General features: G+C 45.6%; 1 protein-coding gene across 1 annotated transcript in view; it reads left to right on the top strand.

Annotated features, from left to right (window-relative positions):
- DEPTOR (DEP domain containing MTOR interacting protein) overlaps window positions 1-25,674 on the top strand; it is a 190,034-nt gene that overhangs the window by 137,972 nt on the left and 26,388 nt on the right. The window contains exons 5-6 of the mRNA XM_038745872.1: window positions 5,869-6,054; window positions 20,328-20,462. Coding sequence (XP_038601800.1) covers window positions 5,869-6,054; window positions 20,328-20,462 — 321 coding nt within the window. The remainder of the gene's footprint in view (window positions 1-5,868; window positions 6,055-20,327; window positions 20,463-25,674) is intronic.

Genomic DNA, 25,674 nt, shown 5'->3' with positions numbered 1-25,674 from the left:
TTGGGTAGGGACTGTCTCTATATGTTGCCAATTTGTACTTCCCAAGCGCTTAGTCCAGTGCTCTGCACATAGTAAGCGCTCAATAAATACGATTGATGATGATGATGATGATTGGGCTGAGTCCCTGTCTCACGTGGGGCACATAGCCTAAGAGGGAGGGAGAACTGGTATTTTATCCTCATTTTACAGACAAGGTAACTGAGGCACAGAGAAGCTAAGTGACTTGCCCAAGGCCACACAGCAAACAAGTGGCAGAGCCAGGATTCGAAAGCCGGTCCTCTTTCTCACAGACCTGTGCTCTATCCACTGGGCCACACTGTCTGCTTCTCTTGTGCATTTTGTCATCATCATCATCATCAATCGTATTTATTGAGCGCTTACTGTGTGCAGAGCACACAGTGCCACTGTGATGGCAGGGGAAGTAGAGCAAGTCCTGGAGAAAGAAGTAATAATCGTAGTAATTATGGTATTTGTTAAGTGCTTGCTATGTGCCAAGTGCTGTTCTAAGCACTGGGGTAGATACAATTTAATCAGGATGGACACGGTCCCTGCCCCACATGGGGTTCACACTCAAAAAAACTCATTTTATAGATGAGGTAACTGAGGCCCAGAGAAGTGAGGTGACTTGCCCAAGGTCACACAGCGGACATAGGGCAGAGCCGGCATTCGAACCCAGGTCTTACGGATGGAGGGGCCGGAGTTATTCCAACCGGAGTTGCTTAAACGCTCATTGAACTCGTCGACTGAGACAATCACATCCTGCCCTAGTTGAAGCGGATGCGTCTCGGTTTCATACGCATTTTAAATAAAACCGCACCTGCCTATGAGATCTAAGAAAAGATGTGAGTGGAGATTGTTATCTGAGCCACTTTAGAAATCTGTTTTTAGTTTTGAACTACAGAAATCCACACTGGTCTGTAAAAATGACTGTACAAAGCCAGTCTTCCGTTTTCACGAGGATCATTAGAGGAGGATTAAGAGCCTGGAGGGAACATAGTGGTCTGGGTAGGTCAATTATCCTGCTCCTTTACTCTTTAACTGATTTAATCTGATAAAATCTGAGGATGCGGAGGAAGTATCAGTGTTAATGTTTAGTGGCTTGCTATGAAACAGCAGCGTGGCTTAGTGGAAAGAGCCCGGACTTGGGAGTCAGAGGTCGTGAGGTCTAATAATAATAATAATAATAATAATGGCATTTATTAAGTGCTTACTATGTGTAAAGCACTGTACTAAGCGCTGGGGGGGGATACAAGGTGATCAGTTTGTCCCACGGGGGGCTCACAGTCTTAATAACCATTTTACAGATGAGGGAACTGAGGCACAGAGAAGTTAAGGAGCAGCGTGGCTCAGTGGAAAGAGCACGGGCTTTGCAGTCATAGGTCATGGGTTCAAATCCCGGCTCCGCCAATTGTCAGCTGTGTGACTTTGGGCAAGTCACTTAACTTCTCTGGGCCTCAGTTCCCTCATCTGTAAAATGGGGATTAAGACTGTGAGCCCCACGTGGGACAACCTGATCACCTTGTAACCTCCCCAGCGCTTAGAACAGTGCTTTGCACATAGTAAGCGCTTAATAAATGCTATTATTATTATTATTATTATTATTAAGTGATTTCCCGAAGTCACACAGCTGACAATTGGCAGAGCGGGATTCGAACCCATGACCCCCAACTCCAAAGCCCGGGCTCTTTCCACTGAGCCACGCTGCTTCTCTAATCCCACTCTGCCACTTATCAGCTGTGTGACTTTGGGCAAGTCGTTTAACTTCTCTATGCCTCAGTTACCTCATCTGTAAAATGGAGACTAAGACTGTGAGCCCCACGTGGGACAACCTGACTACCTTGGATCTACCGTAGCACTTAGAACAGTGCTGGGCACATAGTAATCACTTAACAAATACCATTATTATTATTATTATTATTATAGCAAATCAATTCTGACATTTAAAAACAGAATCCATGCAGATCAGCTAGCGGTTTAGCGGAGAAAATGCCGTTATGGGTTTGTACCTTTTGGTTTCTCCTTTCTCTTTCATCAGTCAATCAGTGGTATTTATTGAACACTTACTTTGTGCAGAGCATTGCAGTAAGGGCTTCTACTAAAAGTAGAAGGCATGGTTCCCGCCTTCAAGAAGCTTGCAATCCAGTCTCTTTCATTCACTCATTCAGTCGTATTTATTGAGCGCTTACTGTGTGCAGAGCACTGTACTAAGCGCTTGGGAAGTCCAAGTTGGCAACATATAGAGACGGTCCCTACCCAACAGCGGGCTCACAGTCTAGAAATTCTCAAAATGAGTGGTTGCCTTCCCTTCCCCACAGCACCTGTATATATGTATATATGTTTGTACATATTTATTACCCTATTTATTTATTTATTTATTTTATTTGTACATATCTATTCTATTTATTTTATTTTGTTAGTATGTTTGGTTTTGTTCTCTGTCTCCCCCTTTTAGACTGTGAGCCCACTGGTGGATAGGGACTGTCTCTGTTGCCAATTTGTGCTTCCCAAGCGCTTAGTACAGTGCTCTGCACATAGTAAGCGCTCAGTAAATACGATTGATTGATTGATTGATTGATTGCAGGAAACTTGAATGTGAGAGAGGAGGGAATGGGATAGCTAGTCAATCAGTCAGTGGTGTTATTGAGTGCTCACAATGGGTCGAACACTGTACTAAGAGCTCGGGAAAGTACATTAAATAGAGCTGGTAGACTCTATCCGTGCCTGCAGAGAGTTTACAGTCTATGTTAAAAATTAATTACAGATGGGGGAAATGGGAGGGTATAGTCAATCAATCAATCAATCATATTTACTGAGCACTTACTGTGTGCAGAGCACTGTACTGAGCGCTTGGGAAGTACAAGTTGGCAACATGTATAAGAATATGTACATAAAGTTTGTGGGGTTAGTTTGGGGTAAATATCAAGTGCTTGAGGGGTACAGATCTAAGTGCTTAAGCAATCCCACGTCGGATAGAGCCCGGGCCTTGGAGTCAGAAAGACCTGGGTTCCAATTCCAGCTCCACCAGTAGTCTGCTGTGTGACCTTGGGCAAGTCACTTTATTTCCCTGTTCCTCAGTTACCTCATCTGAAAAATGGGGATTAAGACTGTGAGCCTAAAGTAGGACAGGGACGGTGCCCTACCTGATTACCTTGAATCTACTAAGCACGGTGCCTGGGATATAGTAAGCGCTTAACAAATAGCATTATTATTATTATTATTATTATTATTATTATTATTATTATTATTGTGGGCTTGGAGCGTATCCACTAATTCTGTTGTATTGTACTCTCCCGAGCACTTAGTACAGTGCTCTGCACACAGAGAAGCAGCATGGCACAGTGGAAAGAGCACGAGCTTGAGAGTCAGAGGACATGGGTTCTAATCCCAGCCACACGTCCGCTGTGTGACCTTGGTCAAGTCACTTCACTTCTCCATGCCTCAGTTACCTCATCTGTAAAATGGGGATTGAGACTGTGAGCCCCAGGTGGGATGAGAAGCAGCTTGGCTCAGTGGAAAGAGTATGGGCTTTGGAGTCAGAGGTCATGGGTTTAAATTCCAACTCCGCCAATTGTCAGCTGTGTGACTTTGGGCAAGTCACTTCTCCGTGCCTCAGTGACCTCATCTGTAAAATGGGGATTAAGACTGTGAGTCCCACATGGGACAACCTGATCACCTTGTATCCCCCCAGCACTTAGAACACTGCTTTGCACATAGTAAGAGCTTAACAAATGCCATTATTATTATTATTATTATTATTATTATTATTATTATGGGGACTGTGTCGAACCCGATTTCTTTGAATCTACCCCAGTACTTAGTACAGTGCCTAGCACACAGTAAGCACTAAATATATTCTACGGTTATTATTAGTAGTAGTACCCTTCTAGACTGTGAGCCCACTGTTGGGTAGGGACCGTCTCTATATGTTGCCAACTTGTACTTCCCAAGCACTTAGTACAGTGCTCTGCACACGGTAAGCGCTCAATAAATTCGATTGATTGATTGATTAGTAGTAGCAAGTGCTCAACAAATGATTGATTGATAGTCTGGGACTCTGCCTCAAACTCACCTTCTAACTGTATCTTTGATTTGTACTTTCCAAGCGCTTAGTACAGTGCTCTGCACACAGTAAGCACTCAATAGATATGATTGAATGAATGAATATCCTCTCTTGATTTGTCCACTCCCGCCCCCTTGCTCACGTTTTTCATCCAGCCTAGAACTCTCTATCTTGCCATTCCCAAATATTTCAGAACTTGACTCCCCCAAACCCCCTCCTAAAATCCCACGTCCTCCTCCTCCTTTTGCCAAGCTTCCTCAGTGAACATGTGTGAAGCACTGTTCTAAGCGCTGGGGAGGATACAAGATGAGCAGGTTGTCCCACATGGGGCTCACAGTCTTAATCCGCATTTTACAGATGAGGTAACTGAGGCCCAGAGAAGTGAAGTGACTTGCCCAAAGTCACACAGCTGACAAGCAGCAGAGCAGGGATTAGAACCCATGACCTCTGGCTCCCAAGCCCGTGCTCTTTCTACTGAGCCATGCTGCTTCTCAATCAATCAATCATTGATATCTATTAATCATAATAATGGCACTTTTTAAGCACTTACTATGTGCAAAGCACTGTTCTGAGAGCTGGGGAGGTTGCAAGGTGATCAGGTTGTCCCACGGGGGGCTCACAGTCTTAATCCCCATTTTACAGATGAGGTAACTGAGGCCCAGAGAAGTGAAGTGACTTGCCCAAAGTCACACAGCTGACAAGCAGCAGAGCAGGGATTAGAACCCATGACCTCTGGCTCCCAAGCCCGTGCTCTTTCCACTGAGCCATGCTGCTTCTCAATCAATCAATCATTGGTATCTATTAATAATAATAATGGCACTTTTTAAGCACTTACTATGTGCAAAGCACTGTTCTAAGCACTGGGGAGGTTACAAGGTGATCAGGTTGTCCCACGGGGGGCTCACAGTCTTCATCCCCATTTTACAGATGAGGTAACTGAGGCACAGAGAAGTGAAGTGACTTGCCCAAAGTCACACAGCTGACAAGTGGCGGAGCCAGGATGTGAACCCCTGACCTCTGACTCCAAAGCTCGTGCTCTTTCCACTGAGCCACGCTGCTTCTGCTGCATATCTATTGAGCACACACTATGTGTAGAGCACTGTACTAAGCGCTTGGGAGCGTCCAGTACATTAGAGCTGAAAGTTGTTGCTCAACCTTTTACTGATCTGTGCTGGGATAGGTTGCCTGGCACCCTGGGTCCTCTCCTGAGCCACAGAGAAGCAACGTGGCTCAGTGGAAAGAGCCCGGGCTTTGGAGTCAGAGGTCGTGGGTTCAAATCCCGGCTCTGCCAATTGTCAGCTGACTTTGGGCAAGTCACTTCACTTCTCTGGGCCTCAGTGACCTCATCTGTGAAATGGGGATGGAGACTGTGAGCCCCACGTGGGACAACCTGATCGCCTTGTAACCTCCCCAGCGCTTAGAACGGTGCTTTGCGCATAGTAAGCGCTTAATGAATGCCATTGTTATTATTAAGTGACTTGCCCAAGGTCACACAGCAGACATGTGGTGGAGCGGGATTCGAACCCGTGACCTCTGACTCCAAAGCCCGTGCTCTTTCCGCTGAGCCACACTGCTTCTCAGCAGTCAGCTTGTCAATCAGTCGTATCAGTCGACACGTAGAATCAATCAATCGTATTTATTGAGCGCTTACTGTGTGCACAGTACTGTACTAAGCGCTTGGGAAGTACAAGTTGGCACATATAGAGACGGTCCCTACCCAACAGTGGGAACAGTGCCTTGCACGTAGTAAGCGCTTAATAAATGCCATTTTTCTGCACATCCTTGACACACAGGTCTTGTCTTCACAGTGTCCAACAAGCACCACTTTGTGGACAGCAATCTCCTGTACCAATTCCGAATGAACTTCCGGAGGAGAAGGAGGCTAATGGAGCTGCTCAGTGAAAGATCCCCCTCATCCCAGGAAACACACGACAGCCCCTTTTGCTTGCGGAAGCAGAACCAGGACAACAGGAAGCTCACCAGCTTCGTCTCAGGTAACCAATCAGTCAATCAATCATATTTATTGAGCGCTTACTGTGTGCAGAGCACTGTACTAAGCGCTTGGGAAGTACAAGTGGGCAACATATAGAGACGGTCCCTATCCAACAGTTACGTCCACGCTCCGATTCATTCAATCAATCAGACTAATTGCTTGGGAAAATACACTATGCCCCGCTTTCTCCTGCACAAGTGCATTGAGGTTGTCGTTAGGCAGTGCTCTGTGTAGTAGCAGTAGTAGTTATAATGGTATTTGTTAAGCGCTTACTATGTGCCAAGCACTGCACGAAGCGCGGGGGTAGAAGCAGCCTGGCTTAGTGGAAAAAGCACGGGCTTGGGACTCAGAGGTCGTGGGTTCTAATCCTGGCTCCACCACTTCATCATCATCATCAATCGTATTTATTGAGCGCTTACTATGTGCAGAGCACTGTACTAAGCGCTTGGGAAGGGCAAATTGGCAACATATAGAGACAGTCCCTAGCCAACAGTGGGCTCACAATAATAATAATGATGGCATTTGTTAAGCGCTTACTATGTGCAAAGCACTGTTCTAAGCACTGGGGGGAGGATACAAGGTGATCAGGTTGTCCCACGTGGGGCTCACAGTCTTCATCCCCGTTTTACAGATGAGGGGACAAATGAGGTAACTGAGGTTCAGAGAAGTGAAATGGGAAGTTAAGTGGGAAGCAGCGTGGCTCAGTGGCAGGAGCCCGGGCTTTGGAGTCAGAGGTCAGGGGTTCAAATCCCGGCTCCGCCACTTGTCAGCGGTGTGACTTTGGGCAAGTCACTTCACTTCTCTGGGCCTCAGTTCCCTCATCTGTAAAATGGGGATGAAGACTGTGAGCCCCACGTGGGACAACCTGATCTCCTTGTAACTTCCCCAGCACTTACAACAGTGCTTTGTACATAGTAAGCGCTTAATAAATGCCATTATTATTATTAAGTGACTTGCCCAAGGTCACACAGCAGGCATGTGGTGGAGCGGGATTCGAACCCATGACCTCTGACTCCAAAGCCCGTTCTCTTTCCACTGAGCCACGCTGCTTCTCAGCTGTCAGCTTGTCTCACTTGTCAGCTGTGTGACTTTGGGCCAGTCACTTAACTTCTCGGTGCCTCGGTTACCTCATCTGGAAAATGGGGATTAAAACTGTGAGCCCCACCTGGGACAACCTAATAAACTTGCATCTCCCCCAGTGCTTAGAACAGTGCTTGGCACTTAGTAAGCGCTTAACAAATACCATTATTATTATTATTATTATTACGGATTCTAATCCCAGCTCCACCACTTGTCACATATGTGCCTTTGGGCAAGTCACTTCACTTCTCTATGTCTCAGTTACCTCATCTGTAAAATGGGGATCAAGACTGTGAGCCCCAGCTGGGACAACCTGATAAGCTTGTACCTATCCCAGCACATAGAACAGTGCTTGGCGCATAGTAAGCGCTTAACAAATAGCAACATATACAGGTCCCACATGGGGCTGGGCTGTAGAAGGAGAGAAGGGAGGTGAGGTAGGAGGGGGCGAGTGGATGGACAGCCTTGAAGCCGAGAGTGTGGAGTTTTTGCCTGATGTGTAGGTTGATTGGTAGCCACTGGAGAGTTGGTGGATGCTATCCCTGCCCACAAGGAGCTTACATTCTTCAGGTCGTAAAGTTTAATTTTTCCACCCAGCTCATACTACTCATTCATTCATTCATTCAATCGTATTTATTAGACTTTTATTAGACTTTTAGACTGTGAGCCCACTGTTGGGTAGGGACTGTCTCTATATGTTGCCAATTTGTACTTCCCAAGCGCTTAGTACAGTGCTCTGCACACAGTAAGCGCTCAATAAATATGATTGATGATGATGATGATGATTTATTGAGCGCTTACTGTGTGCAGAGCACTGTACTAAGCACTTGGAAAGGACAATTCAGCAACAGAGACAATCCCTGCCCAACAACGGGCTCACAGTCTAGAAGGGGGAGACAGACAACAAAACAAGTAGATAGACATCAACGACGTCGAAATAGATAAATAGAATTATAGATATATACACATCATAAAAGAATGCTTACAAAAGAAAGGCCAACAGATGCAGCTTAATACGTCATCAACGGTAAACTGTGTTCAGAGCCCTGAACTTTTAGACTGTGAGCCCACTGTTGGGTAGGGACCGTCTCTATATGTTGCCAACTTGTACTTCCCAAGCGCTTAGTACAGTGCTCTGCACATAGTAAGCGCTCAATAAATACGATTGATGATGATGATGATGATGATGAACTAGATTTAAGGCTCTCCTAGATTTTAGAAAGGCTCTCCAATCCGCTGCATCCTTTTCTTGCCCTCCGTGTGAGCTCATGTGTGTTGTGGGTGTGCTTGGAAAAGACGGTGTGCTCTTTGCCTGTGAGGAGAGGAGAGAGCATACTGTTCATGAGTAATGCCCTGGCCTATAGTCAATCGATGGTATTTATTGAGCGCTTACTCTGTGAGCAGCACTGCACTAAGCGCTTAGAGAGGGTATGCTATAACAGAGTTGGTTGAAACGCTCCCTGTCCACCACAAAGGCTGTAAGCTCACTGTGGGCAGGGAACGTGTCTACTCTTGTATTGTCCTTTCCCAAGCACTTAGTACAGTACTCAATCAATCAATCAATCGTATTTGTTGAGTGCTTACTGTGTGCAGAGCACTGTACTAAGCGCTTGGGAAGTACAAGTTGGCAACATATAGAGACGGTCCCTACCCAACAGTGGGCTCACAGTCTAGAACGGGGAGACAGAGAACAAAACAAAACGTATTAACAAAATAAAATAAATAGAATAGATATGTACAAGTAAAATAAATAAATAAATAGAGTAATAAATATGTACAAACATATATACATATATACAGGTGCTGTGGGGAAGGGAAGGAGGTAAGGCGGGGGGTGGAGAGGGGGACGCAGACAGTAAGCGCTCAATAAATACATTTGACCGACTGACTGACATGACTCCAAAACTGGACCCGAACACTCAGAATAGCCTGGGATCATCCCTAGAAGGGGGGCCTGGGGAGTCAATCAATCAATCAATCAATCGTATTTATTGAGCCCTTACTGTGTGCAGAGCACTGTATTAAGTGCTTGGGAAGTACAAGTTGGCAACATATAGAGATGGTCCCTACCCAACAGCGGGCTCACAGTCTAGAGTCAGGGGGACAGAGTCAGCAGCGTGGCTTAGTGGATAGAGCATCAGCCTGGGAGTAAGAAGGTCATGAGTTCTAATCCTGACTCTGCTACATGCCTGCTGTATGACCATGTTCACTTCTCTGGGCCTCAGCTCCCTCATCTGTAAAATGGGTATTAAGAGTGAGAAGCACTCTTGAGAAGCAGCGTGGCTCAGTGGAACGAGACTGGGCTTGGGATTCAGAAGTCGTGGGCTCGAATCCTGCCTCCGCCATTTGTCAGCTGTGTGACTTTGGGCCAGTCACTTCACTTCTCTGTGCCTCAGTTCCCTCATCTGTAAAATGGAGATTAAGTCTGTGAGCCCCACGTGGGACAGCCTGTTGACCTTGTATCTACCTCAGCGCTTAGAACAGTGCTCGGCACATAGTAAGCGCTTAACAAATGCCATCATTATTATTTCTAGACTGTGAGCCTGTTGTTGGGTAGGGACTGGCTCTATATGTTGCCGACTTGTACTTCCCAAGCGCTTAGTACAGTGCTGTGCACACAGTAAGCGCTCAATAAATATGATTGAATGAATGAATGAATGAATGAGTGTGTGCCCCCTGTGGGACAGGGACTGTGTCCAACCTGTTTAGCTTCTATCTGCCCCAGTGCTTACAACAGGGGCACATAGTAAGCACTTAACAAGTTATTATCAGGGAAGCTGATTACCAGGTCCTCGGTCAAGTCCTTGGACAATCCTGCAGCATGGCCTAGTGGATAAAGCATGGACCTGAGAGTAAGAAGGACATAATAATAATAATAATAATAATAATAATAATAATAATAATAGCATTTGTTAAGCACTTACTATGTGCCAAGCACTGTTCTAAGCACTGGGGAGGATACAAGGTGATCAGGTTGTCCCACGGGGGGCTCACAGTCTTCATCCCCATTTTCCACATGAGGTAACTGAGACACAGAGAAGTCAAGTCAAGAAGACTTGCCCTAAGTCACACAGCTGACAATTGGCAGAGTTGGGATTTGAACCCATGACCTCTGACTCCCAAGCCCGGTATCTTTCCACTGAACCATGACATGGGTTCCAGAACTGGCTCCGCCTTCTATATGACCTTGGGGAAGTCACTTCACTTCTCTATGCCTCAGTTACCTCATCTGTAAAACTGGGATAAAGACTGTGAGCCCCTTGTGAGACCGTGTCCAACCTGTTTAGTTTCATTCATTCATTCATTCAATCGTATTTATTGAGCGCTTACTGTGTGCAGAGCACTGTACTAAGTGCTTGGGAAGTACAAGTCGGCAACATATAGAGATGGTCCCTACCCAACAGCGGGTTCACAGTCTAGAAGGGGGAGACAGACAACAAAACAAAACATAACAAAATGAAATAAATAGAATAAATATGTACAAGTAAAATAAATAGAGTAATAAATATGTACAAACATATATACATATATATAGGTGCTGTGGGGAGGGGAAGGAGGTAAGGCGGAGGGGATGGGGAGGGGGAGAAGGGGGAGAGGAAGGAGGGGGCTCAGTCTGGGAAGGCCTTCTGGAGGAGGTGAGCTCTTGGGCTTTGAAGGGAGGAAGAGAGCTAGCTTGGCGGATGTGCAGAGGGAGGGCATTCCAGGACAGGGGGAGGACGTGGGCCGGGGGTCGACGGCGGGACAGGCGAGAACGAGGCCCAGTGAGGAGGTTAGCGGCAGAGGAGCGGAGGGTGCGGGCTGGGCTGGAGAAGGAGAGAAGGGAGGTGAGGTAGGAGGGGGCGAGGAGATGGACAACCTTGAAGCCCAGGGTGAGGAGATTTTGCTTGATGTGTAGGTTGGCTGGCAGCCACTGGAGATTTTTGAGGAGAGGGGTAAGGGGTCCATAGCGTTTCTGCACCAAGATGATCCGGGCAGCAGCGTGAAGTCTGGATTGAAGTGGGGAGAGACAGGAGGATGGGAGGTCAGAGAGGAGACTGATGCAGTAGTCCAGTAGGGATAGGATGAACGATTGAACGAGCAGGGTAGCGGTTTGGATGGAGAGGAAAGGGCAGATCTTGGCAATGTTGCGGAGCTGAGACCGGCAAGTTTTGGTGATGGCTTGGATGTGAGGGGTGAATGAGAGAGCGGAGTCGAGGATGACACCAAGGTTGCGGGCTTGTGAGATGGGAAGGATGGTAGTGCCGTCAGCAGTGATGGGAAAGTCAGGGAGAGAGGGCAGGGTTTGGGATGGAAGTGCTGCCCCAGCGCTTACAAAAGTGCTTGACACATAGTAAGTGCTTAACAAATACCAGTATTATTATTATTGCTATTATTATAATACCAGTACTATTATTATTGCTATCGTTTTTGTTATTAAAAATGTTTGAATGTGGCTCAGTGGAAAGAGCCTGGGCTTTGGAGCCAGAGGTTATGGGTTCAAATCCCAGCTCCGCCAACTGTCAGCTGTGTGACTTTGGGCAAGTCACTTCACTTCTCTGGGCCTCAGTTCCCTAATCTGGAAAATGGGGATTAAGACTGTGAGCCCCCCACGGGACAACCTGATCACCTTGTAACCTCCCCAGCGCTTAGAACAGTGCTTTGCACATAGTAAGTGCTTAACAAATGCCATTATTATTATTATTATTATTATTATTATTATTATTGAATGGCCCTAGGGGAAGGCCCTGGGTCTCTTGCAGGGGGGAAGAGACAGGGTGTGAAAGAAGGGGTTTATGGTCTTTAAAACTTCTATATGAAGTAACGAAGTGCAAACAGCCAGGCTCATCAGGTTCCAGTCTGCAGGAGAAAGGGCCTGGATGATCAACACTGGGTAGAGGGACAAGCTGCTAATGCCCTAAAGTTACGTGGACAAAGGGCAGACTGGATAAATGGAGGAGTTTGTGTGGCCAGAAGCCTTTTTTTGTCTTGGAGCTGCCCAAACAGAGCCCTTGTCTTCCTCTTTCTCTGACCTCCGGCCTCCTGTTCCAGGGGGTACTCCTTCGGTAAGTTTATTCATTCATTCAATCGTTTTTATTGAGCGCTTACTGTGTGCAGAGCACTCTACACACCGTCCACATCCTTTACTGCTACTGCTGCTGAAGAGAAGCAGCGTGGCTCAGTGGAAAGAGCCCTGGGCTTTGGAGACAGAGGTCATGGGTTCTAATCCCGGCTGTGCCAATTGTCAGCTGTGTGACTTTGGGCAAGTCACTTAATTTCTCTGGGCCTCAGTTACCTCATCCGTAAAATGGGGATTAAGATTAGGGACTGTATATATTGCCAATTTGTACTTCCCAAGTGCTTAGTACAGTGCTCTGCACATAGTAAGCGCTCAATAAATACGGTAGATGATGATGATGATGATTAAGACTGTGAGGCCCCCCGTGGGACAACCTGACCACCTTGTAACCTCCCCAGCGCTTAGAACAGTGCTCAGCACATAGTAAGCGCTTAATAAATGTCATCATTATTATTATTATTTACTAGGTGATAAATCGATCTTACTGAACCCCACCTGGAGCAACTGGGAAGCAGTGAGGCCTAATGGAAAGGTCCTGGGAGTCAGAGGACCTGAGTTCTAATCCTAGTTTCACTGCTGATCTGCTTTGTGGCCTTAGGCAAGTCCCTGAACTTTTCTGTGCCTCAGTTACCTCACCTGGAAAGACTGTGAGCATCATGTGCTTAGAACAGTACCCAGTGCTTAGAACAGTGCTGTGCACGTAGTAAGCGCTTAACAAATGCCATCATTATTATTATATGGGATAGAGACTGTGTACAATCTGATTAGCTTATTGTGGGCAGGGAATGTGTCTGTTATATTGTACTCTACCAAGCACTTAGTATAGTGCTCTGCACACAGTAAGTGCTCAATAAATACTACTGACTGACTCTACTATATCCCAGTGCACACTGTTTATTGGTAAACTCCTTCAGGATTTAAGGTTTGTGTCTGCTAATTCTCGTAATGAGCTCTCCTAAACAATTAGTACAGTGCTCTGCACACAGTATGTGCTCAATACATAGCATAAATTGATTTATTTTCTGATTATAAAGGGTACTTTTCTTTTGTCACTTGTCTCTGTTTTGTTTTTACTCATTCCTATTTGTTAAACATTCCTCTAGGGCAGTGACTGTCTACTGTCTAGAGAAGCAGCGTGGCTCAGTGGGAAGAGCCCGGGCTTGGGATTCAGAGGTCATGGGTTCAAATCCCAGCTCCGCCACTTGTCAGCTGGGTGACTTTGGGCAAGTCACTTCACTTCTCTGGGTCTCAGTTACCTCATCTGTAAAATGGGGAGTAAGACTGTGAGCCCCACATGGGACAACCTGATTACTTTGTATCCTGAACAGTGCTTTGCACATGATAAGCGCTTAGCAAATGCCAAAATTATTGTTATTACTGTTTTTATTGTACTGTCTCAACTAGCCAGTAGAGTTCTCTGCACAAAGCCTGGAAAAAATACAATCAGACCTCCGGTAGTAAAGGGTGTACTTTTCTGAGGTTTGCTTTATCTCATACCTCATGTGCTCATACAGCAGTTTCTTTTGGAAAAACATCCACCAACTCTGTTACATTGTACTTTCCCAAGCGCTTAGTACAGTACCCTGCACACAGTAAGCACTGTGGGCCATCGATTTATTGATTTTGGCATAACATCATTGGGTATCCAGACGTTTGTCAAAAGAAATTCACCAGTTTCCCCCCATACCTTTTTATCATTCATTCAGTTGTATTTATTGAGAGCTTACTGTGTGCAGAACACTGTACCAAGCGCTTGGGAGAGTACAATAGAATAATAAACCAATCACATTCGCTGCCCACAAGGAGCTTACAGTCTATAGTGAAAACGTGGGTTGTGGGTTGTGGGAGAGTGGAGTATATATGTATATATGTTTGTACTTATTTATTTATTTATTTATTTATTTATTTTGCCTGTACATCTCTATTCTATTTATTTTATATTGTTAGTATGTTTGGTTTTGTTCTCTGTCTCCCCCTTTTAGACTGTGAGCCCGCTGTTGGGTAGGGACTGTCTCTATATGTTGCCTACTTGTCCTTCCCAAGCGCTTAGTACAGTGCTCTGCACACAGTAAGCGCTCAATAAATACGATTGATTGATTGATTGGAGTGCTGCTGCAGTAAAAGATTCATTCAGTCGAATTTATTGAGCGCTTACTGTGTGCAGAACACTGTACTAAGCGCTTGGGAGGGTACAATAGAATAATAAACCGATCACATTCCCTGCCCACAAGGAGCTTACAGTCTATAGTGAAAACGTGGGTTGTGGGAGTGGAGTGCTGCTGCAGTAAAAGATTCATTCAGTCGAATTTATTGAGCGATTACTGTGTGCAGAGCACTGTACTAAGCGCTTATAATTCTTTTAGACTGTGAGCCCACTGTTGGGTAGGGACTGTCTCTATATGTTGCCAACTTGTACTTCCCAAGCGCCTAGTACAGTGCTCTGCACACAGTAAGCGCTCAATAAATACGATTGATTGATCGATTGATAAAACTTAGGTTCCCGACAGAGTTACTAATGAAGGAGTAGACACACTCCCTCTCCATAAGAAAGACAGGGAAGCAGTATGGCCTAGTGGATAGACTGTGAGCCCGTTGTTGGGTAGGGACCGTCTCTATATGTTGCCAACTTGTACCTCCCAAGCGCTTAGTATAGTGCTCTGCACACAGTAAGCGCTCAATAAATACGATTGAATGAATGAATAAATAGAGCTCGGCCCTGGGAGTCAGAAGGTGGTTGACCAGGAGGACGCTGAGTGTTATCAGGAAAGCCAAGTCTTAGTCAAACAAATCGGTGGTATTTATTGAGTGCTAACTGTTTATTGTTCTGCTGTACTCTATCAAGTGCTTAGTACAGTGCTTAGTACAATACTGTAGTTAGTAGACATGATCCCTCTTGGCTCAGTGGAAAGAGCAGGGGCTTGGGAGCCCGAAGTCGTGGGTTCTAATCCCAGCTCTGCCAATTATCAGCTGTGTGACTTCGAGCAAGTCACTTAACTTCTTTGGGCCTCAGCTACCTCATCTGTGAAATGGGAATTAAGACTGTGAGCCCCTCGTGGGACAACCTGATCACCTTGTATCCTCCCAGGGCTTAGAACAGTGCTTCACAAATAGTAAGCGCTTAACAAATGCCATCATTATTATTACAGAAGCAGCGTGGCTCAGTGGAAAGAGCCCGGGTTTGGGAGTCAGAGGTCGTGCGTTCTAATCCCGGCTCCGCTGTGTGACTTTGGGCAAAACGTTTCACTTCTCGGGACCTCAGTTACCTCATCTGTAAAATGGGGATGAAGACTGTGAGCCCTGCGTGGGCCCCCCCAATTACCTTGTATCTACCCCAGCACTTAGAACAGTGCTTTGCAATCAATCGATCAATCAATCGTATTTATTGAGCGCTTACTGTGTGCACATAGTAGGTGCTTAATAAATGCGATCATTATTATTATATACCAGCCCACAGTGATCTTAAAGTCTGGAGGAGGAGGAGGTTCTGGAGAATTCGTACAGTCCTGAGTAGCAGCATGGCCTAATGGAAAGAGTACTGAGCCTCGGAGGCAGAGAACCCGCGTTCTCATAATAATAATAATAATAATAATGGCATTTATTAAGCACTTACTATGTGCAAAGCACTGTTCTAAGCGCTGGAGAGGTTACAAGGTGATCAGGTTGTCCCACGAGGGGCTCACAGTCTTAATCCCCATTTTACAGATGAGGGAACTGAGGCACAGAGAAGTTGTGACCAAAATTACACAGCTGACAATGGGCAGATCTGGGATTTGAACCCATGACCTCTGACTCCAAAGCCTGTGCTCTTTCCACTGAGCCACCCTGCTTCTCATTGCAGCATCACCGCAGTGTGACCTTGGACAAGTCACAACTTCTCTATGCCCAGTTCTCTCATCAACAAAATAATAATAGTTATAATTATGGTATTCTTTAAGCGCTTACTATGTGCCAAGCACGGTTCTAAGCGCTGGGATAGATTCAAGGCTATCAGGTTGCCCCACGTGGGGCTCACAGTCTTAATTCCCATTTTACAGATGAGGTAACTGAGGCACAGAGAAGTTAAGTGACTTGCCCAAAGTCACACAGCTGACAAGTGGCGGAGCAGGGATTAGAACCCATGACCTCTGACTCCCAAATCTGTGCTCTTTCCATGAAACCACGCTGCTTCTCCTGGATTCAGTAGCTGTTCTCAACTGTGAGCCCACTGTAGGGTAGGGACCGTCTCTATATGTTGCCAACTTGGACTTCCCAAGCGCTTAGTACAGTGCTCTGCACACAGTAAGCGCTCAATAAATACGATTGATTGATTGATTCTCCCTCCTACTTAGACAGTGAGCCCCATGTGGGGCCTGATTATCTACTCCAGTGCTCAGCACATAGTAAGTGCTTAACAAATACCATACCACAATTCCTAGTACTTTAGGGAGGAGACACCCTCTCCCCACAGAGCCCCACTGTTGGGTAGGGACTGTCTCTACATGTCGCCAACTTGTACTTCCCAAGTGCTTAGTACAGTGTTCTGCACACAGTAAGCGCTCAATAAATACGATTGATTGATTGACAGACATGGTGGACAGGCCCCACCCAAAAGCTCATGGCACTCATGTAAACCCGGTGTGGGCAGGGATTGTCTCTCTTTATTGCTGAATTGTACTTTCCAAGCGCTTAGTAAGGTGGTCTGCACACAGTAAACGCTCAATAAATACAATTGAATGAATGAATCAAGTCACTCACACAGGTTCACACATTCACACTCACCTACTCACAAGTTCACACTGGCCCCACCTACCAGCCCCAAACTGAGCTGCTCCTTAATAATAATAATGATGGTATTTATTAAGCGCTTACTATGTGCAAAGCACTGTTCTAAGCGCTGGGGAGGTTACAAGGTGATCAGGTTGTCCCACACGGGGCTCACAGTCTCAATCCCCATTTTACCGATGAGGGAACTGAGGCACAGAGAAGTTAAGTGACTTGCCCAAAGTCACACAGCGGACAATTGGCGGAGCTGGGATTTGAACCCATGACCTCTGACTCCAAAGCCCGGGTGCTTTCCACTGAGCCACACTGTTTCTCAGCGTGGAGCTGAGCTCCTGGAGCTCAGCTTCTAAGTGCTGGAGAAGATATAAATGCATAACAATAATAATAATAATAATAGCATTTATTAAGCACTTACTATGTGCAAAGCACTGTTCTAAGTGCTGGGGGAGATACAAGGTGATCAGATTGCCCCACAAGGGGCTCACAGTCTTCATCCCCATTTTACCGATGAGGGAACTGAGGCCCAGAGAAGTGAAGTGACTTGCCCAAAGTCACACAGCTGATAAGTGGCGGAGGCAGGATTTGAACCCATGACCTCTGACTCCAAAGCCCAGACTCTTTCCACTGAGCCATGCTGCTTCTCAGGTTGAATCAATTTGGACACAGCCCCTGTCCTACATGGGACTCGCAGTCTCCGTGGGAGGGAGGAATTTTTAATCCCCATTTTACAACTGAGGGAACGTGAGCCCCACGTGGGACAACCTGCTTACCTTGTATCTACCCCAGTGCTTAGAACAGTGCTTGGCACATAGTAAGCGCTTAACAAATACCATAATTAGTATTATTAGTATTATTATATAGTATTATTATTATTCCTCCCCCTCTCCATCCCCCCCACCTTACCTATAATAATAATAATAATGATGGCATTTATTAAGTACTTACTATGTGCAAAGCACTGTTCTAAGCGCTTACCTCCTTCCCTTCCCCACAGCACCTGTGTATATGTATATATTTGTACGTATTTATTACTCTATTTATTTTACTTGTACATATTTATTCCACTTTTTTTATTTTGTTAATATGTTTTGTTTTGTTCTCTGTCTCCCCCTTCTAGACTGTGAGCCCACTGTTGGGTAGGGACCATCGCGCTTAGTACAGTGCTCTGCACACAGTAAGTGCTCAATGAATATGATTGAATGAATGAATGAATTATAAGACTGTGAGCCCCATGTGGAACAACCTGTTTACCTTGTATCTACCCCAGCGCTTAGAGCAGTGCTTGGCACATAGTAAGTGCTTAACAAATACCATAATTAGTATTATTAGTATTAGTATAAGACTGTGAGCCCCATGTTGAATAACCTGTTTGCCCCAGTGCTTAGAACAGTGCTTGGCACTTAGTAAGTGCTTAACAAATGCCATCATCATTATTATTATTTACTACTAAATAAGAGAAGCAGCGTGGCTCAGTGGAAAGAGCCCGGGCTTTGGAGTCGGAGGTCATGGGTTCAAGCCCCAGCTCCACCAAGTGTCAGCTGTGTGACTTTGGGCAAGTCACTTCACTTCTCTGTGCCTCAGTTACCTCATCTGGAAAATGGGGATTAAAACTGTGAGCCCCCCGAGGGACAACCTGATCACCTTGTAACCTCCCCAGCACTTAGAACAGTGCTTTGCACATAGTAAGTGCTTAATAAATGCCATCATTATTATTATTACTAAGCAATGAGCTCCAGCACAGGCAGAAAATAGGCCAGTCCATTCAGCCCATCACCTTTTGCCACTAGACTGTAAGTTTGTGGGGTCTTTTTGTTGTTTCTCTATGGTATTTGCTGAGCACTTACTATGTGCCATTCATTCATTCATTCAATCGTATTTATTGAGCGCTTACTGTGTGCAGGGCACTGTACTAAGCGCTTGGGAAGTACAAGATGGCAACGTATAGAGACAGTCCCTACCCAACAGCGGGCTCACAGTCTAGAAGACTGTGACAGAAGGCGCTGTTCTAAGCACTGGGTTAGATGAAAGAATAAATAATAATAATGGTAATTTGTTAAGCGCTTACTACGCGCCAAGCACTGTTCTAAGAGATAATCAGGTTGAGCACAGTCCCTGTCCCACAAGGAGCTCACAATCTCCATCCCCATTTTACAGATGAGGCAAGAAAGGCACAGAGATGTGAAGTGACTTGCCCAAGGTCATGCAGCCGACACATGGCGGAGCCGGGATTAGAAGCGCGGTCCTTAAACTCCTGGGCCTGGGCTCTAACCTCTAAGCCACATTGCTTTCTTAGAACAGTGCTTGTTCTATGAGCTTGGCACATAATATGTGTGGTTCAGTGGAAAGAGCCCGGGCATTGGAGTCAGAGGTCATGGGTTCGAACCCCGGCTCCACCACATGTCTTCTGTGTGACCTTGGGCAGCTCACTTAACTTCTCTGAGCCTCAGTTCCCTCATCTGTAAAATGGGGATGAATCAATCAATCGTATTTATTGAGCGCTTACTGTGTGCAGAGGACTGTACTAAACGCTTGGGAAGTCCAAGTTGACAACATCTAGAGACAGTCCCTACCCAACAGTGGGCTCACAGTCTAGAAGGGGGAGACAGAGAACAAAACATATTAACAAAGTAAAATAAATAGAATAGCTATGTACAAGTAAAATAAATAAATAATCAATCAATCAATCGTATTTACTGAGCACTTACTGTGTGCAGAGCACTGTACTAAGAGCTTTGGAAGTCCAAGTCGGCAACATCTAGAGATGGTCCCTACCCAACAGTGGGCTCACAGTCTAGAAGGGGGAGACAGAGAACAAAACCAAACATATTAACAAAATGAAATAAATAGAATAGCTATGTGCAAGTAAAATAAATAAATAAATAGAGTAATAAATAGGTACAAACATATATACATATATACAGGTGCTGTGGGGAAGGGAAGGAGGTAAGGCGGGGGGGATGGGGGAGAGGAAGGAAGGGGCTCAGTCTGGGAAGGCCTCCTGGAGGAGGTGAGCTCTCAGTAGGGCCTTGAAGGGAGGAAGAGAGCTAGCTTGGCTCTCTTGGATGAAGACTGTAAGCCCCACGTGGTACAACTTGATCACCTTGTAATCCCCCCAGGAACAGTGCTCTGCACATAGTAAGTGCTTAACAAATGCCATCATCATTATTATTATTATAAGCTTGGATGAAGACTGTGAGCCCCACGTGGGACAACTTGATCACTTGTAACCCCCCCCAGGAACAGTGCTGTGCACATAGTAAGTGCTTAACAAATGCCATCATCATCATCATTATTATTATTATAAGCGCTTAACAAATACCAAAATGATTATTATTATTTCCTGCTTCGCTCCCCGATTTGCTCTGTGGTCTGTCCAGTGAGCCCCAGCAAGGAGATCAAGATCGTGTCGGCTGTGAGGAGGAGCAGCATGAGCAGCTGTGGCAGCAGCGGCTATTTCAGCAGTAGCCCCACCCTGAGCAGTAGCCCGCCGGTCCTCTGCAACCCCAAGTCGGGTAAGTCTGCCTCTCTGTTCTGGGGCCTGGAATGCCCTCCCTCTGCTCAACCGCCAAGCTCGCTCTCTTCCTCCCTTCAAGGCCCTACTGAGAGCTCACCTCCTCCAGGAGGCCTTCCCAGACTGAGCCCCTTCCTTCCTCTCCCCCTCGTCCCCCTCTCCATCCCCCCCATCTTACCTCCTTCCCTTCCCCACAGCACCTGTATATATGGATATATGTTTGTACATATTTATTACTCTATTTATTTATTTATTTTACTTGTACATATCTATTCTATTTATTTTATTAGTATGTTTGGTTTTGTCTCCCCCTTTTAGACTGTGAGCCCACTGTTGGGTAGGGACTGTCTCTATATGTTGCCAATTTGTACTTCCCAAGCGTTTAGTACAGTGCTCTGCACACAGTAAGCACTCAATAAATATGATTGATGATGATGATGATGGGGCCTGGAGCACTTGGATGGAGCAAGCTGGGCTCTGGAAGAGCACCGGTAGGGTGCTCTCCGCTTGCATATAATAATAATAATAATAATAATAATAATAATGGCATTTAGTAAGCACTTACGCATGGCTCAGTGGAAAGAGTACAGGCTTTGGAGTCAGAGGTCATGGATTCAAATCCCAGCTCTCCCACTTAATAATAATGATGGCATTGATTAAGCGCTTACTATGTGCAAAGCACTGTTCTAAGCGCTGGGGAGGTTACAAGGTGATCAGGTTGTCCCACATGGGGCTCACAGCCTTAATCCCCATTTTACAGATGTGTCAACTGTGTGACTTTGGGCAAGTCACTTAACTTCCATGTGCCTCAGTTACCTCATCTGTAAAATGGGGATTAAAACTGTGAGCCCCCCCCCGTGGGACAACCTGATCACCTTGTAACCTCCCCAGCGCTTAGAACAGTGCTGTGCACTTGGAAAGTACAATTCACCCAAGCCCATGCTCTTTCCACTAAGCCACGCTGCTTCTTTTGCGAAGCACTTCGTACAGTGCTGTACACACAATAAGCGCTCAATAAATACAAATGAACGAATCCATCACGGGCAAGGCGCTGTTCCTTACGTTCCGTTGGATTTCATTCATTCAATCGTATTTATTGAGCGCTTACTGTGTGCAGAGCACTGTACTAAGCGCTTGGGAAGTACAAGTTGGCAACATATTGACCATTAGACTGCATGGTCACGATAAACCTTTGGATCGGGCGGCCCGGGCCAGTGGGGGTCTGTCTAAATTGGTATGGTCGTTCAGGACGCCCCAAGCCTCTGTTTGGGTCTTGGACCCTCGGGTGGAGGTGGGGGGACTGCCAGAGGTGGAAAGGTGGAGCTTTTACTTCTTTCTTACCTCATCTGTAAAATGGGGGTTGAAATTGTGAGCCCCCTGAGGTGCTCAACCTGATTATCTCTTAGAACAGTGCTTCTAGCTTAGCGCTTAGAACAGTGCATGGCACATAGTAAGCGCTTAACAAATACCAAACGCCATCATTAATTAATTTTTTTGATGGCATTTATTAAGCGCTTACTATGTGCCAAGCACTGTTCCAAGTGCTGGGGAGGTTACAAGGTGATCAGGTTGGCCCACGGGGACTCACAGTCTTCATCCCCATTTTTACAGATGAGGTAACTGAGGCACAGAGAAGTTAAGTGGCTTGCCCAAAGCCACACAGTTGGCAGAGCCGGGGTTTGAACCCATGACCAGCCTTCCCATTCTGAGCCCCCTCCTTCCTCTCCCCCTCCTCCTCCTCTCCATTCCCCGCCTTACCTCCTTCCCCTCCCCACAGGACCTGTATATATGTATATATGTTTGTACGGATTTATTACTCTATTTATTTTATTTGTACATATTTATTCTATTTATTTTATTTTGTTAAAATGTTTTGTTTTATTCTCTGTCTCCCCCGTCTAAACTGTGAGCCCACTGTTGGGTAGGGACCATCTCTATATGTTGCCAACTTGTACTTGTACTTCCCAAGCGCTTAGTACAGTGCTCTGCACACAGTAAGCGCTCAATAAATATGATTGATTGATTGTACTTCCCAAGCGCTTAGTACAGTGGTCTGCACACAGTAAGCGCTCAATAAGTACGATTGATTGAATGAATGAATGAATAACTCCAAAGCCCAGGCTCTTTTCACTGAGCCCCGCTGCTTCTCTTCGGTATTGACTCTTAGTACAGTGCCCCGAGCACATTAAGCGCTCATTAGGTATGACTGACTGATTGACTCTAGGGGTCTGAAAAGGAGGAAGTTGAAGAGCGACCCTCTCAATCAATCGATCAGTGGTATTTGTTGAGTGCTATCTCTGGTGGGGATGGAGGGGGTGTGGGGAGGAGCGGGGTTCGGATCCTGGGGATTGGGGTGGCGGTGAGGTCCAGAGTGGCCAGAAGCAGGGGCCCTGGGCGCTCTGCTCAAGTGCCGTTATAATAATAATAATAATAATAATAATCTTGGTATTTGTTAAGCGCTTACTATGTGCAAAGCACTGTTCTAAGTACTGGGGTAGATACAAGGTAATCAGGTTGTCCCACGAGGGGCTCACAGTCTTCATCCCCATTTTACAGATGAGAGAACTGAGGCCCAGAGAAGTGAAGTGACTTGCCCAAAGTCACACAGCTAAGTGGCAGAGCCAGGATTTGAACCCATGACCTCTGACTCCAAAGCCCGGGCTCTTTCCACTGAGCTGTGCTGTTATCCTTGACTCCTCTCTCTCATTCAACCCACATTGTCAATCCGTCACCAAATCCTGTTGGTCCCAACAGGATGACAAATGTCATTATTATTATTATTGTTAATATTATTATGTCACCCGACTCCTCAGAAATCTCCAGTGGTTGCCCATCCACCTCTGTATCAAACGAAAACTCCTCACCATTGGCTTTAAAGCACTCTTTCATTCAATCGTATTTATTGAGCGTGTACTATGTGCACAGCACTGTACTAAGTGCTTGGGAATTACAAGTTGGCAACATATACAGACGGTCCCTACCCAACAGCAGGTTCACAGTCTAGAAGGCGGATAATAATAATGACATTTTAGTAAGCGCTTACTTTGTGCAAAGCACTGTTCTAAGCGCTGGGGAGGTTACAAGGTGATCAGGTTGTCCCACGGGGGGCTCACAGTCTTCATCCCCATTTTACAGATGAGGGAACAGAGAAGTGAAGTGACTTGCCCAAAGTCACACAGCTGACAAGTAGCGGAGCCGGAATTCAAACCCATGACCTCTGACTCCAAAGCCCGGGCTGAGCCATGCTGACCCCGCGCTTAGTAAAGTGCCTGGCACGTAGTAAGCACTTAGTAAACACCACAAAAAAAAAAACCCTGCAGAATTCCTGAAGCACAGAAAAGGTTAATTTTTTAAGAATATTTCCACTTTGGAAAATATCTCCTTTATACAGTTGGCCTTGGGTGAGGAAGAGGTCACATTTTCTCCTATGCAAGGTCTCAGATTGGCTACACATACGTAAATCAGTCAGATTTGAAAAGTAATTACCCTCTCCCACCCAAAGAAATCAATGCCAAAGAACCTTTTCCTAGCTGATCATCCTTAACTTGCCTTTCCCATATGCGGCATATAAAATGCACGACTGTTACCTCCAACCGAATTCGTGTCTGCAGAAGGAAACCAGGTGCCTCTGAAAATATTTTCTTTGCTAACGCAAGAAGGATTGGCTGTGACTATAAAAGATTATGTGCTTCACTTCAGAAATATTAAAATAAATCTAGATTTAAATCAAGGCGGCACCAAAACAATCTCTCGCTGTTCTGGCTATCTGTAGGGGAACAACTGGCCTGAGGAGAAATTTATGGCTGCTGTTCTTGGAAAGGATTTCCCAGAAGAATAGGAAGCTGTAGCAGGGCCTCAAACAAGAATGTAGCGTAAACTAAGCTCATCATATGTAGAACCGGGACTTTTTTTCTCGTCCAAAGCAGCATCGTGGCACAGTGGAAAGAACACAGACCTGGGTTCTAGTCCCGACTCCATCACTTAATAATAGTAATTGCCCTTATTTGTGAAGTGCTTACTATGTGCTTGGCACTGTACTAAGCGCTGGGATAGGTGCAAGGTTACTGGGTTGGACACAGTCCCCGTCATACGTACATTTTCCAGATGATGTAACTGAGGCCCAGAGAAGTTAAGTGACTTGCCCTGAGTCACACAGTAGACGTGGCAGAGCCGGGATTAGAACTCAGATCCTCTGACTCTCAGGCCTGTGCTCTATCCACTAAGCCACGCATCACTTTAATGCCGGGTGACCTTGGGCAAGTCACTTGGCTTCTCTGTGCCTCAGTTTCCTCATCTGAAAAATGGTCTGATATCCGAGACCCCTTCTTTTTAATGATAATGATAATAATAATAATAATAATAATAATAATAATAATGATGGCATGTGTTAAGCGCTTACTACGTGTGAAGCGCTGTTCTAAGTGCTCGCTGTTGGGTAGAGACCGTCTCTATCATCAATCATATTTATTGAGCGCTTACTGTGTGCAGAGCACTGTACTAAGCGCTTGGGAAGTACAAGTTGGCAACATATAGAGACAGTCCCTACCCAATAGTGGGCTCACAGTCTAAAAGGTGTGACTGTTGTATATGTGTATATAAGGTGTATATGTTGCCAACTTGCACTTTCCAATCAATCAATCAATCGTATTTATTGAGCGCTTACTGTGTGCAGAGCACTGTACTAAGCGCTTGGGAAGTACAAGTTGGTAACATATAGAGACAGTCCCTACCCAACAGTGGGCTTCCCAAGCGCTTAGTACAGTGCTCTGCACACAGTAAGCGCTCAATAAATAAGATTGAATGAATGAATGGGGGGGGTTACAAGGTGATCAGGTTGTCCCATGTGGGGCTCACAGTCTTCAGCCCCATTTTACAGTTGAGGTAACCGAGGCTCAGAGAAGTGAAGTGACTTGCCCAAAATCACACAGCTGACCAGTGGCAGAGGCGGGATTAGAACCCACCACCTCTGACTTCCAAGTCCGTGCTCTTTCCACTGAGACACGCTGCTTTTCTGCTCGACCTTCTCCCTCACCAGTCCCAGCAAAACTTGGAGAGTTTGGACCAGCTCTGGTTTCCCTCGGGTTAATGCTATTGTATATATATATATATATAATATATATACAATATATATATATTGTATATATATTGTATATTGTATATATATGCATATATATACAATATATATATAAAATGCTATTAATGCCATTGTATGT

This window comes from Tachyglossus aculeatus, chromosome 4 (genome assembly GCF_015852505.1).
Source record: "Tachyglossus aculeatus isolate mTacAcu1 chromosome 4, mTacAcu1.pri, whole genome shotgun sequence".
NCBI lineage: Eukaryota > Metazoa > Chordata > Mammalia > Monotremata > Tachyglossidae > Tachyglossus > Tachyglossus aculeatus.
The sequence above is the reverse complement of the archived record's forward strand: the minus strand, read 5'-3'. Positions and strand labels throughout refer to the sequence as shown.